This window comes from Temnothorax americanus, unplaced genomic scaffold, assembly GCF_048541705.1.
Source record: "Temnothorax americanus isolate GAGA-0224 unplaced genomic scaffold, ASM4854170v1 Scaffold3, whole genome shotgun sequence".
Lineage (NCBI taxonomy): Eukaryota > Metazoa > Arthropoda > Insecta > Hymenoptera > Formicidae > Temnothorax > Temnothorax americanus.
Window position 1 is genome coordinate 8,756,279 of NW_027509442.1, and position 15,669 is coordinate 8,771,947.

At 36.2% G+C, this 15,669-nt stretch overlaps 1 protein-coding gene and 1 long non-coding RNA gene across 2 annotated transcripts in view; both read right to left on the reverse strand.

The window, feature by feature from the left end:
• Glut4ef (Glucose transporter 4 enhancer factor) overlaps nt 1–15,669 on the reverse strand; it is a 96,889-nt gene that overhangs the window by 43,591 nt on the left and 37,629 nt on the right. The window contains exon 2 of the mRNA XM_077410945.1: nt 4,052–4,215. Coding sequence (XP_077267071.1) covers nt 4,052–4,215 — 164 coding nt within the window. The remainder of the gene's footprint in view (nt 1–4,051; nt 4,216–15,669) is intronic.
• LOC143900054 (uncharacterized) lies at nt 10,124–12,400 on the reverse strand. Its single transcript, XR_013257710.1, has 3 exons — nt 10,864–12,400; nt 10,519–10,640; nt 10,124–10,349 (listed from the first exon to the last, which is right to left on the reverse strand). It is a non-coding gene; the product is annotated as an uncharacterized LOC143900054 (long non-coding RNA).

Consider the following 15,669-nt stretch of genomic DNA (forward strand, 5'->3'; position numbering starts at 1 on the left):
TTCCTCGCTTTGCAAAATGCTTCCTCTGTCCGCGACTCGACACCTTGATGATTATTGTGGGTCATGGAACAAATAGCTTAACTCGACTTAGCACAAAGTATACGACGTGCGAAGCCATACGTGTGTGACTCATGCATTTCTTGTTTCTGCTTCAAAGCGTTTTCAGGTAGTCATGTGCGTTCGATCGACAATTTGGTATATTTGACGAAGTAGTTATCATAATTTTTTCACCATTTTGTAAATATTAACATTTATTTCACACGACGTTTTGCTGCTAGTCCAAAACGGAGTTTAAGAATGTTATTACCTTGTCGTACATATAGGAAAATCCGAGATAAGCGTTTATGTAGAAAGAATTCTTTATTATTATATATTATCGCGATAATCTCTCTCTCTCGTACGATCTCGAGTGAGAGAAAGGCCCTCGTTTATTCGATTTCTTCACTTCCGCGTTACCCCGATTGCACGAGAATTGAAGAGAACGAACAGTCTCGTGAATTCCAGGCGAATTCCGCGGCACTAACGACCGAGATAACGATCACCCAATTCGATCTCTCGCAAGAACCAGCTGGACCAAGCTGATTGGAGTCAATTAACGCGTTAACTCGCCGCGAGCGGGTATGTGGAGCGGGACGCGAGAGAACGAAAGTAGGGAATGGCCGAGTTTTGAGTTGAAAGCGGGAGTGGTGGGTTTTGTCCCGGCTCCCGGTGGGTGGCTCGTGACCGGGAGTGGGTGGCACGCGGGGGTTGCTATAGGTGTCGGAAAGGGGGACCAAGCGCTGCTCGTCGTCGCATACACGGAGCGTGGTAGTGCACCTGACCTATATAGCGCGGCCGCGTAGGGTATTGATCGACCTAATTCCCGACACCGCAAGTCGGGGCCTCCGCCTCCTCGTCGGTGCGCGGAGAACTGCCGTCCGAAAATTACGTAAGCTAACCTACTGACTCACTGCGCCCGTTGACGTGGCGCACTGGCGGCGATTGGAGTTATTCAGCCCGTCAAGTTATATTTTGGATTATCCACATCCCGTATCTATTCGCGGCTATCGTCTCGTCCTCCTCTCCGTTTCTCCGCGTTTCTCCACGCGCCCGCGTCCCACCGATTCCCATGTTCGCGTTTTGCTCTTTATCGATGCACGAGAGCGAGTAACGTGTGCAAACCGGCTAAAAATGTACCCCGCGAGGAAAACGTACGAGTCAAATCAGCGGGGCACCCACGCGAACATCGCGATTATTACCGGACAGCTATTTTCCTGCGTTCGTCGTCAAGCCCGATTGTTCTCGTTACCGACTAGCGGCCTGAAACGAAGTAATCGTGCGAGCGAAAGCCGAAAACGCATACAAAAATTGCCCGGCACAATGATTATCGTTTCGCGCAGAGTGCACGGAATTACGTCACGGGAGGAAAGAGTGCTGCTACGTTGCTCAATTTGCCGGCATCAATTATCGCAAACCCGCACGCGCAGGTACTCACGTTGCACCATGTGGCGTGCACGGTTGCGTGTAAAGGTAAAAGAAAGAATAAACGGTGCCTCGACGACGTAACGGAGAAATACCTTGGCGCAAATCACTTACGTGAACCCGGTTTTCTAACTCCCTGAGCCGTCGTTTAAAAATCGCGCAAACTCTGCAAAGAACCGACTTCTTCATATAAAATGCCGTGATACAACACGTATATTAAAGATCTATTTCGTTTTATTCATGTGCACTGTTTACTTTGCGAAAAGTATTCGAATAAATCGGAACTCTTCAAGTACCACTGTACACACACGCACACACACACACACACATTTCTGTGAAAATTCGGATATAATTTTAATATCATCGCGGATCACACCAGAAAGATTGCTTACACCGTAACGAGCTGTCTAACGTTTGTACAATCACCAGATTAATTCTAACGGCGTGTTGAAACCTTGGACGCGATACAAGGTCTCGCTAAACGGTAGCCCGAGTTCGTGAGCGCTTTCGTCGCCGATATACCATCGCGCTTCGAAAGGCATTCGACTTCTCTTCGACGACCTTTCCTTTCACGTGGGGCAGGTCGTGCCAGGGCCAGGTGTGTGGTCACGCTCCCTACCAAAAAGTACCGGGCATTTTTCTACCTGTCCACAATTACCGATCGACACCGCTGTCGGACGTTGTACGGATTTCCTCGCATGTCCTTTGCGAGAGGATCCTCGCGGGTCAAGGACCGACTTTATCCACACTGATGTAAACGAAAAGTCGAGGGGAGTCATTAACCTGCGAGTTCATCGCCCTGTCGGGCTATGGCCGATCCTATCCTTTTCAGAGAAACGGCGACAAAGAGGAAGCGAGACAGCGAGAAAATTTCGTCTCAAATGATGGGGATCGCAGGTCACAGACTCCAGACAGATCGCCACGTGAGTAGGCGCAACGAGAAACTTCATTGTTTTTCAATCACGTATAAGTAATCTCATAAGCGGATCTCGCGACGGTGATTTCGTCCGAGGTTTGAATGAATTATATTTAAATATAAAAACAATTTATGCGCAATAAAGCAGCGATAAAACGTGCAATATTATCGTAACGGCATAGAATATCTCTCGTAGTATAGAATATTACTCATCCATTCGTTCAATGGACATAAAATTACGCTGTATTGATTCAAATATTTCGAAATAATTACGTAAGATCAGATTATCAGAGAGTTGTGTATAATACGCATAGTACTTAACTGATATAGCACAAAGAATTGTACGATTGGAGTAGGACTTTCAAGCAGGAAATTGCAATCACGGAGGCATTGTTGAGTTGCACGTTTTTTTCACTAAAATATCCGTCGGCTATTCCTCACCGCGACGTCCCTACAGCGAATATTCACTGACATTCAACGGGGGTTAGGCGTAAAGCGTTCTGGGGAGTTGCGTGCATATAAAAGTGAGAGACAGGTGCCCGGCGAGGGTGCATTCACGGTCTAACGATCCGCAAACGGATGCTCCTTCGTTCTTGCTTTGTACATCACGCGGATGCTCAGCTTTTTATCTTTAGCATCGAATATGTCTGATCTTCGGGACACACGGCTATATATATAAGATTTATATTTTATCTAGGAGAAATATGTGTGCGGACCTGTACTTGTCAGTATTACGCGACGAGAAGAAGCCTGACATGGAGAAAGAGTATTCTAATAACCTCGCATATACCATTGTCAACGCGTCGCGGCGTCGCGTCTGGCAATGACCTTCGGTATGTGTCGGATTGTTAGAATACCTCTGACATATAAGGACATGTCTGGCAATAAAAGGTGTATGAGCCATTCAGCAAATAATTTACTTATATTTTAGTTGCTTCCATTTTGTTTTCTGTTTATATTATATATCATTGTCAGTTATTTTTATATTACTTTAAAAAGATTATTCGACAAACTAAACTATAACGCGAAACTGGATATATCCTGAACGAAAGTTATACTCACGTCGCTTCGAATCTTCGATACAAAGAAGAGGGAGTCTTAAAGGACGCATTACGATATGGAGAAGCTTTTGCCGTTGAATTCACGAAGATCACGCTTGTGGAAGTTGGATAGGATTGGGATAAGGGCAGCAAGTCGATCTGGGAAATTTATGTCTCATATTATTGCATACGAAAATGAAAAATATTACTTAAATAGAACAAAGGATATACTCGGTCAATAATTGAATCGGACACGTGAATAATTTTTTGATTCCTTTTCGATAATTTCGCGGTATACTTGTTTCGAGGCAATATCTCTCGAGTTAATGCCAAACTGCAATATATTACAGATACAATGCGAAAATTAAAAATTCAAGACGTAACGCGAAACGCTTGAATAATTTTCATGGGGAAGGTGCGTGAAATTTGCATAATCAAGTCAAGAGCGAGAGTCGCGCGGCGCTCCGCAAACTGTATTTTGCTTTTAAACGACGTTTAAAAGGACGATTCCGCTTGTCTTGGGAACAAGTTTATTGTCAATCGGCGACAGTTACTTTCAACCTTATCTGCTGCCCGAACATAAAACCATTCCAGATAAGCGGACGGTAATAGGGAAAGAAAAGGAAAAACTTACGCCATCACGTGTGGCACGTCGATAGAGTGGGAGGACGCTCGCTTACGATCGCCAGCCATATCGGCGAGCCTGGCGAAATCCGTATCCTGATCGGCGAGTCGTGCGCTCTTACGTGATTCGAGCAACCTGATCTCGTCTATGCGTTTCGTTAGGCTCATAGTACCCTGTAACAAAAAGAAAACAGATATATCAATCTCTGTGCGGATGATTCTCTCGATTTTCCGTGGACTTTTTTCATGCGTTCTCACGCAATATTCCGATTCGGAAAGCGAGTTCATAGGTTGTGCGTGTTTTTCGAAACTTGGCAAAAATTAATGTGATTATACGATGTAATAAAAAGGTATGTATGAAAGTAGATATGTATACTATGATACATATATCAAATATGCACATTCTCTTTTATTTCTCTTTCATGCCTATGTACATAAGATGGTTAAATGAAATTTAAAAGTAGTAATGAGCAAATTACTTTCTATAGAAGCCCCACAAAGAGATTTCGCACAGCTTTCAATAGCACAGAGAACTAGTTATACAAACGTAAAGATCACGATGAGAGACTGTAAAGATTTCTAAGTGATTCTCCTCCGACGTGAGAAACCTTAGGAACGCCGTATAGAGCTTACGCACGCAAGATGCTCTACGTCAAATGCACGCAGACGACGAATACGTATAGCACTTTTGTATGCCACGTGATCTTTCATCCGAAAGTTGTTCATAAGCGCGGTTCACTTACGAAACGTTTCGGGCGTACGTTTCAGGATTGCCATAGAAAATAAATTTTGAAATTCCCTGACTTTTCCATGTTTTGCAGACGCTAATAATCTTAAACTTTAACATTCAGAAACAGGGATTGCAGGAAAGATAGCTTATATTATTAGAAACAATACAATGGAAGTTTAGTAACATAATATAATCCTGAATGCAAATTCAGGCCATCAAAAATAAATAAGTATTGGAAAAAAATGCAGTTATATGAGGGAAAAGGACGATTGAATGAAAGCACTGAATAAAATGTAAATTTTAATTATTTTGTTGATTAATATCGCAAGAGAAGAAATAGAGGAAGACGAAAAAAGAAATCGACGCAAGAGCGCTTAAAAAATGCCTCCTAGTAGTACATAAGAAATGACTAGTAAAGTGCGCGAATTTTGAACGCATATGACTATAAAAATGTTAGACATAATATTTAAAAAATTATAAGTACATGCACTTTAGAATAAGAGCATTTATGAGAATTGTGTGTGTGTGTGAGAGCAGAGAGAGAGAAAGAGAGTAAAGTGTCAGGCTCTTTTATATATTTCCGTGCAGATTTTTCCCAGTTTTCCCTGACCAATCTAAATTTCCATGATTTTTCCCGGTTTTCCGAGTTTCTGTATAGCAACTCTGGTTTGAAAGTTCGGGATTGGATTTGACAAAAAGGCGTTCCATGCGTTATACGCGCAGGTATTCGCGGAGAAAGTGCAAAATTTTGAACGTATCCCTCGAACTTTCCCTGGCGACTGGTAAAGTTAATTGCGAACGATCGCTTCCTCGTGATCGCTCTCGGGCCGAAAACGGTGGACTCGTCTCTAGGCATTGTCGGAATCGCAGTCCGACAATAATGCCGGCTTGCGTCGATTACGTGTACGTACAATGCGTCCGATGCCCCCCCCCCCATTCCGTCGACGTAACTTTGTTGCGAAATACATGTATGTTCACAAATTGTCGTTTATTCCTCTCGGTAACTACGGAACAGATATGTCATGCAAACGTCGAGAAAGTCACGTATGGGAACGGCTCGTACGCGCGCGCGCGGATTCGTACGGGAAACGAAAAAGAAAGAAAGAAAAAAAGCACGACAGCCTTCGATAATTTTGTTGAACACACACGGGTATGCGTGGTATGCGGCTGTTGTTGCGAGTTCCGGCTTCGCGAGTGTTTACGAGGATGAAGACCCGTTGCTCGGGCCGCGCGCCGCGCCGCTCCGCGGTCGTCCGCGCGGCGGATCTTAACGTGTGCATGATATATACGGAGTGTTCGCAAACTGGAGCACGCGAAATGAAACGCGCTCGAACACAGGACTTTCTCGCCGGTCGGGTCTCGTTACTTAACGGCGAATTTTCGCATCCGCAAAATCAAAGCGCGACCGCCTGCCCGGAATAATGCCTCTTACAAAACACGGTGGGGCTGTTATCAATGTTAAGCAGCTGTTTTCACGCCTATTTTCGTTCTCGATTACGAATGCATTTCGTCGATGCTTTTAATATGCCGATGCCATGCGCGTTTATTACGCAAATAACTGACAGTTCGCCTTCGCGCATGCTTGGTAACGTTGTACACTCGGTAGAAATGTTCTTGCATAAAAAACAATTTGTTTATATAAACGTATTAACGGTGGCGAACAGTGCATATCGGCCAACAGTTTTGCGTCGTTGAATTAAATACGATTCAGTCAAAGTAATCGGGTAATGAAATGTTTCCAATACCAGAGAGATATTAGCCTCGATCGATATCTCTCTCAGGCAATAAACTATTCATTAATACATATATTCCATTACGTTGGAAAAAAAATTCGCTCATCGGCGTACAATATCGTATCACGTTTTATGCGTACAAAATATTCATAAATATAAAAGCACAACAATACAAAATAATTTGGAATATTTCGAAATGTTGATATAATAGTCATGTTGTAACCTGATACGCAAGTAATATCCCTGCAGTATTATTAAAATAGAAAAGTTTAAAAAGCAAGCCAATAATTAAATAAATTAAGTCCAAATACCATGAGTCTGCTTTGCTCTAGATCTTTCAATCGTTTCAGCGCTGCAACCGCAATTATAACCTTTCACGCGTGAATCATAAAACGCGAGAAATTCCGCGCGTGTCATTGCACAGAAGTCACGTTTTGACAATCCGCGTGTATCACGTTCGGTAAAAAAAAAAAAACCGATCAGAGACAGTTCCGTGTTTCGTGTCGCGGTATCGAATCGCGAAGCATCGCGTACGACGCGGCCGCGTATGCGAAACGAAATCAACGACTGTTAACCCGCTGTTAACCCGCAACATCGTCATTTTACATTCGCATTATAGTACGGTATATCCGCCCGCGTGCGTACAGAATCCGCGCGGTTTTATTACCGATCGTTCGCGGACCCACGGTTGCTACGGCCCTCGCCTCGATACCGCGCAATTTTCACGCGAGCCGAAAACATCTGCGTTCGAAAAGAATCGACGTTGAAACTGCGTTAATGTTATCGAGAGTCGCGCCGCAATATTTTCGCGAATATCAAAACTGTTATGAAAATATATTCGAATGCATATACGCGTATCGGCATCGATGCATCTTCGCGTATAGAGATTTGTTTTACATAACGATAACATTTGTATTGTTACTGCGATTTAAGCGGCTTGGTTCGTTCATTTCGAACGGATTGATTAACAGCATGCTAATTAACGGAGTAGATCATAAACTTGGGCATCGCGCCGTTGCTATCAAATTACTGATAATTAAGATATTATAATACCTTAATAATCGTAATAATCAGAATAATAACATCTACCAATTAAATTCAACATTAATAATAGTGTGTGTAGTTTGTATTTTCGACAAATTAAATGAAGCTGTTGCGCGAACGAGAAAAAATTGCGAAAGATTAATACGTAGCCTCCAGTGTTCGAAGGAGGCTGGAATGCGACGGTATCTATGCCATCGCGCGAGTTGCCGTTTTTTCTCGAAGAATCCTGACTGGGGATTCCGACGAAAACGGTCAACCGCTCTCGATGGCTCCCGGCAACCATCTCGCCCAGCTTCTTAGTACCGATCACCGTATAGCAGCGAGAGGCGCGAGATTGTACGTCGTAGTAGAAATTTATACGACCCACGCACGTGCGCTGATTTATCCGCGTTTCCTCAGAAATTCCGTCTGTTCCGCCGGCACTCCGATAAAGTGGCAAGGGTGACGATTTTCAGGTATCTTCGTGAGAAAAATCTCCATGTAGGAAAATACACGCGGCGAAACGTACAACGCTGTTTTATATAGAAGTGAATTCGCATAGGACATGGAAAATAATAGCACACTGAGAAAAAAATATCTTAAAATTAAAAAAATTTAATTTGATTTAAAAAAATAATTTTTTTGTCTGGTGTGCAAGAGATTATATATTTAAATTATGCATTGAGTATTATTTAAATTAAAAAAAGATAATGTAAAAACAAAGCATAACTTTTTTGTGTAATAGAAAATTTCAAATTGAAATAAAAAAATATTTATTTAAATAAAATTTGCCAGTATTTATTTTAAAATTTGTAAATTTTTAATGAAAAATATTTTGTTTTGTATAAATAAAATGATTATTGTAATGAAAGAAATAATTACTTAAAAATAAAAAGAACCCTTTTCATTTTAAAGAAATATATATTTATTTTAAGAAATACTGATATATATTTTTAGAATTGTAAATGTTAATATAAAACAATATTTTCTTTGTTGAAATAAATAATTTCTTTAAAATTAAAAGAACTGCTCTTATTTTAAGGAAATATATATTTACTTCAAAAAATATAAATATTTATTTCGAGAATTGTAGATGTTAACACAAAACAATATTTTTTTTGTTGAAATAAATAATTTCTTTAAAATTAAAAGAACTGCTCTTATATTAAAGAAATATATATTTACTTCAAAAGATATAAATATTTATTTCGAGAATCGTAGATGTTAACACAAAACAATATTTTCTTTGTTGAAATAAATAATTTCTTTAAAATTAAAAGAATTGCTCTTATTTTAAAGAAATATATATTTACTTCAAAAAATATACATATTTATTTCAAGAATTGTAGATGTTAACTCAAAACAATATTTTCTTTGTTGAAATAAATATTTGGTCTTATAAGAAAATGCTTTTTCTTAAATAAAAAGGATTTTTTTACTGTAATAAATTTCTTTTTTTACTTTAATAAATACATTATAAATTTTAAAATGTATTTGTCCAATTTGAACAAATAATTTTTTCCTTTAAAAAATATTTGTTTTTAATTAATAAGTAATATTCTTAGTGCGTTAAAATTCTTACTGTACTGTCGCGCTCATTAATGCCTAAGATACTGAAAATTGAATGCATTTCGGAAACTCACTCTTCGTCTCTTTCTAATTGTCCCCCTTAGAAAGACACAAAGAGCAAGTTTCCGAAACGCATTTCAAATTTTCAGTGTCCAACCATTAATAAGCGTGACTGTATAATCGGGTAATATAATTCTTTTTCGGGAATTTTGAACACCCTATATAGAATAAAAAGAATATTTGATATGTATAAACATTTTATTGTAATGTAAATACTTATACAAATTACAAAATTCTACATTAATAGAAATTCCATTAGTATTAAGTTCATTAATTTGGTTAATAACATGAGCAAAAATTTTTTTATTTCCTAAAGCTTTATGATCCATATAATTATGCAATTGCAATAAAAATATATTTTCTAATAAACTGGAGAACTCTTATTTGGTAAACTGTCAATAGCACAATAAACTGCACCAATCTTACTTTTATTTTTACAAGAACCCAAGGGATTGTTAATTTCTAAGTCATCAAAATATAGCACAAGGGGCAAGATAAATTTATCACCTGCGTTATCACCGATAGAGGTAAGAGAATGAGTGGGGAGCGAAACAGAGAGAAACCAACCCGATTCGAGGGGCACAAACGTCGTGAGAGACGAGACGCAACTTATTATAAGTATAAAAAATGTTATTTTTAATAATAATAACCAGTTTAAAAGTGTTTTACACAGTAATAGTATCAAAATTAACACTTTTTTCAAAAGACTTGGATACTTTACTTAGTACATGTTCTATATTAGGAATTATAGAATCCCATTTTGTAGTAAAATTATAAATACCTTTCTTGATTAACTTCCAAAGGTGTTCACTCATTATAGGATAGTTTACTTGAAAAAAGTAAGATTCTTTAATTTCATAAGGGGACCCAAGAACAATTATATACGGTTGCAACGTAATTTTCAACATCTCAGCATGTTTTCTTGCTTCTTGTTTGATTAGAGTCATATCTCCAAGAATCTAAAAATACAAAATACAAAATATTATAACAGTAAACTAATTTGTGTGACATGGAACTTAAATTTTATATAGAACTTTAATTAATTTTAAACTGTACTAACGGTTGCATGTTTTATCAGGCTCTCTTTGGCATTAGCTATCGAAGGTTTGTAACATTTGCCTTTATATTTTTTCAATCCTTTTGGCGGAATATTAAGTGTGGCAGTAACATAAGACCTACAGCCACTTTTGTATCTAAAAAATTAAATTTATTTCTTAATATATTCATATTTCTATTTAGAGAGTTTGTACATTTATCAACTTCTTAATTATTATTAAATGTATATATTTTCCTAATTATAATAATAGATAAATATTATTAATGATTACCGGTTGAAATGTCTTTATCTTTTAATGTACTTACATCAAAATAACGAGTCCACACGAAGGATGGAAATGGCATCAATACCAAACGCGTCTATCTGCGCCAACGTATTCGGACAAAGAAGACGTTCACAGCCGGTACAGTGTTCACTGAAGTTGTATCTATTTACACGAAATATAATAAATAAGACGCATGAAATCGGTCGGATGTCAAACACATGACGAAAAGTTAATCGAAATGCATGGTTTTGGCTGCGGTCCATTTGACGCTACAAATGCTTCGAAGCATTCCTCTTCTCTTTTCTTTCAATGAAGAAAGAAAGAGAAGAAGAACGCTCCAAAACATTTCTAGCATCAAGTGGACCGCAGCCTTTAATATACTTACATCAAAATAACGAGTCCACACAAAGGATGAAAATGGCGTCAATATCAAACGCATCTATCTGTGTCAACGTGTCTGGACGAAGAACTCGAAGAAGACGGTGTTCACTGCCGCGCGCTTTTGTTTTTGTTTCCCTCTATAGCTGTTGGGCGTGCGTATCTCTATCTCCGTTTCTCTCCTCCTTCGCTCTCGCGTTTTCTCGCGCTCTCTTTCTCGTTGTCGCTCGATCCGTTTCTCCCTCGCCGGATATTTTACTCGCGCTAACAACCCGGTAGCGATTCCTGCTGATTTCTCTCGCGCTGCTTCCCTCACTCGCTCGTCTCTTAGCCTCTCGTTTCGTTTCTCCGGCGATGGTCCGATCGCGCGAGATCTCTCTCTTTCTCTCTTCGCGTAAAGCGCGCGCCCGATGTTTCCGGGCCTATGTACTCTCACTCGCGACGGGCACGTATACGAGTTTCGGAACACTCGTTATCTCTCTTCCTCTCCGAGCCAACTCTGTCCGCCTTCTCTTTCCTTCGTCCTTCGTCACACAAACACACACTTGGCCTATCTGTCGGTCGGTTTTTCCTGGCCGCTCCGTTGCCGATCTCCGCCGTCCGGGGACGTCCGAGGGTGAGAAATATCGTGTGCGGTCGCACGAATCTTTTACGGCACTCGACGGGATCAACGGGCACCACCTTCGCTCTCACGTTCTCGCTCGCTCTCTCTTCTCTCTTTCTCTTTCTAGCTCGCTCTCTCGCGCTCTCGCGTCTGTTCGTCGCCCGCGACGATGCTCGACGGAACGACGGCACTCGGTCCACACGGCGCACGCGGACGTACGAACGCACGCCACGCCACGCCAGACTATGCGCGATTCGTAATTTGTGATTCACAGTTCGCGGCGATTCGCCAGTGGAGCGGTTTTTTATAATCAAAGAGATGAATCGAAATCGCGAATAATAAATGATGAAGCGTCGCGTATGAACTTCGAAGGCTCACTGCTCACTCCTCCCGGCGGGAGCAAGCAAACGATCGCGGCCCGTGCTCATCCGTGTTATGCCCCTATAATAAGGAATGTAGTGACGATAAATCGCCCTAAAATTGTCTCGCGACCATTCTATTGGACGAGTCATTTGCGATCACGCGCTCCGCACCTGCGATCGGCTTGCTCGAGAAAAGAAAAAAAAGGAAAAACGTAAACATACGCGGTTGGAGCTTCACGAGCGTTCGTGAACGATCCTCGCGTCAAATCTTCAAATACGCAACAATTTCAGAATAAGACGTTATTTATTCTAATAATGAGGATCTATTTTTTAGAACAAGCGTCGATAAAGTCGAAAATAAAGAAATAATTTATTGTTTTAAATAATTCCATATATTTTTAATAAAACGAATGTAGTTGATATCTTTTACTTGAAATAAAAAAATATTTTCTTAAATTATGTGTCTACATATTCCTATTGCCATTGAGCGGAGTGGTGTACCAAATCCAAAAATAAATATTTTTTCTGGCTAATTAAATGTAGACACATAAATAAAAAAAACATTTTTTGGTTTTAAATTAAAGATATCAACTACATTCGTTTTTTTAATTTTAAATATATTCAATTATTTAAAATAATAAATAATTTCTTTTTCATTTCGACTGTTTGTTTTAAAAAAAATAGATTCTCTTTATTTTTAAGATCAAATATAAAACATTTTAAAATAAAAAAATATTTATTTCAGAATAAAACGTTATTTATTCTAATAATGAGGGTCTATTTTTTAGAACAAGCAGTTGAAAACAAAGAAATAATTTATTGTTTTAAATAATTTCATATATTTATATAATTAAGAAAACGAATGTAGTTGATATCTTTTACTTGAAATAAAAAAATATTTTCTTAAATTATGTGTCTATATTTCTATTGCCATTAAGCGGCGCGGTGTACCAAATCCAAAAATATGTATTTTTTACGGCCAATTAAATGTAGACACATAAATTAAAAAAACATTTTTTGGTTTTAAATTAAAGATATCAACTACATTCGTTTTCTTAATTTTAAATATATCGAATTATTTAAAGTAATAAATAATTTCTTTTTGATTTCGACTTTGTTTTAAAAAAAATAGATTCTCTTTATTTTTAAGATCAAATATAAAACATTTTAAAATAAAAAAATATTTATTTCAGAATAAAACGTTATTTATTTTAATAATGAGGGTCTATTTTTTAGAACAAGCAGTTGAAAACAAAGAAATAATTTATTGTTTTAAATAATTTCATATATTTATAATTAAGAAAACGAATGTAGTTGATATCTTTTACTTGAAATAAAAAAATATTTTCTTAAATTATGTGTCTACATTCCGGCCATTGAGCGGAGTGGTGTACCAAATCCAAAAATATTTATTTTTTCTGGCTAATTAAATGTAGACACATAAATAAAAAAAACATTTTTTGGTTTTAAATTAAAGATATCAACTACAGTCGTTTTCTTAATTTTAAATATATTCAATTATTTAAAGTAATAAATAATTTCTTTTTGATTTCGACTTTGTTTAAAAAAAATAGATTCTCTTTATTTTTAAGATCAAATATAAAACATTTTAAAATAAAAAAATATTTATTTCAGAATAAAACGTTATTTATTCTAATAATGGGGGTCTATTTTTTAGAACAAGCAGTTGAAGACAAAGAAATAATTTATTGTTTTAAATAATTTCATATATTTATAATTAAGAAAACGAATGTAGTTGATATCTTTTACTTGAAATAAAAAAATATTTTCTTAAATTATGTGTCTATATTTCTATTGCCATTAAGCGGCGCGGTGTACCAAATCCAAAAATATGTATTTTTTACGGCCAATTAAATGTAGACACATAAATTAAAAAAACATTTTTTGGTTTTAAATTAAAGATATCAACTACATTCGTTTTCTTAATTTTAAATATATCGAATTATTTAAAGTAATAAATAATTTCTTTTTCATTTCGACTGTTTGTTTTAAAAAAAATAGATTCTCTTTATTTTTAAGATCAAATATAAAACATTTTAAAATAAAAAAATATTTATTTCAGAATAAAACGTTATTTATTTTAATAATGAGGGTCTATTTTTTAGAACAAGCAGTTGAAAACAAAGAAATAATTTATTGTTTTAAATAATTTCATATATTTATAATTAAGAAAACGAATGTAGTTGATATCTTTTACTTGAAATAAAAAAATATTTTCTTAAATTATGTGTCTACATTCCGGCCATTGAGCGGAGTGGTGTACCAAATCCAAAAATATATATTTTTTCTGGCTAATTAAATGTAGACACATAAATAAAAAAAACATTTTTTGGTTTTAAATTAAAGATATCAACTACAGTCGTTTTCTTAATTTTAAATATATTCAATTATTTAAAGTAATAAATAATTTCTTTTTGATTTCGACTTTGTTTTAAAAAAAATAGATTCTCTTTATTTTTAAGATCAAATATAAAACATTTTAAAATAAAAAAATATTTATTTCAGAATAAAACGTTATTTATTCTAATAATGGGGGTCTATTTTTTAGAACAAGCAGTTGAAGACAAAGAAATAATTTATTGTTTTAAATAATTTCATATATTTATAATTAAGAAAACGAATGTAGTTGATATCTTTTACTTGAAATAAAAAAATATTTTCTTAAATTATGTGTCTATATTTCTATTGCCATTAAGCGGCGCGGTGTACCAAATCCAAAAATATGTATTTTTTACGGCCAATTAAATGTAGACACATAAATTAAAAAAACATTTTTTGGTTTTAAATTAAAGATATCAACTACATTCGTTTTCTTAATTTTAAATATATCGAATTATTTAAAGTAATAAATAATTTTTTTTTGATTTCGACTGTTTGTTTAAAAAAAAATAGATTTTCTTTATTTTTAAGATCAAATATAAAACATTTTAAAATAAAAAAATATTTATTTCAGAATAAAACGTTATTTATTTTAATAATGAGGGTCTATTTTTTAGAACAAGCAGTTGAAAACAAAGAAATAATTTATTGTTTTAAATAATTTTATATATTTATAATTAAGAAAACGAATGTAGTTGATATCTTTTACTTGAAATAAAAAAATATTTTCTTAAATTATGTGTCTACATTCCTATTGCCATTGAGCAGCACGGTGTACCAAAGCTTAAAATATACATTTTTTACGGTCAATTAAATGTAGACACATAAATTTAAAAAACATTTATTGGTTTTAAATTAAAGATGTCAACTACATTTGTTTTCTTTATTTTAAATATATCCAATTATTTAAAGTAATAAATAATTTCTTTGTTTTTGACTGCTTGTTTTAAAAAAACAGATTTTTTTCATTGTAATAAATGATTTTTTTATTTTTAAATAAATACGTTCTTATTTTAAACTGTTTCTTATTTGATCTTAAAAATTATGATATTTTTTTTTATTCAAATAATAATTTATTTAACAAAATAAAACGTTTATCTAAACAAAATAAATATTTATTTCAATCAAAATATTTAATTTCAATGAAATGTATTTATTTCATCGAAAAAATTTTTTTCGGCGAGCATAACTCGTCACACAGACACACACTTGGCCTATCTGTCGGTCCGTTTTTCCTGGCCGCTCCGTTGCCGATCTCCGCCGTCCGGGGACGTCCGAGGGTGAGAAATATCGTGTGCGGTCGCACGAATCTTTTACGGCACTCGACGGGATCAACGGGCACCACCTTCGCTCTCACGTTCTCGCTCGCTCTCTCTTCTCTCTTTCTCTTTCTAGCTCGCTCTCTCGCGCTCTCGCGTCTGTTCGTCGCCCGCGACGATGCTCGACG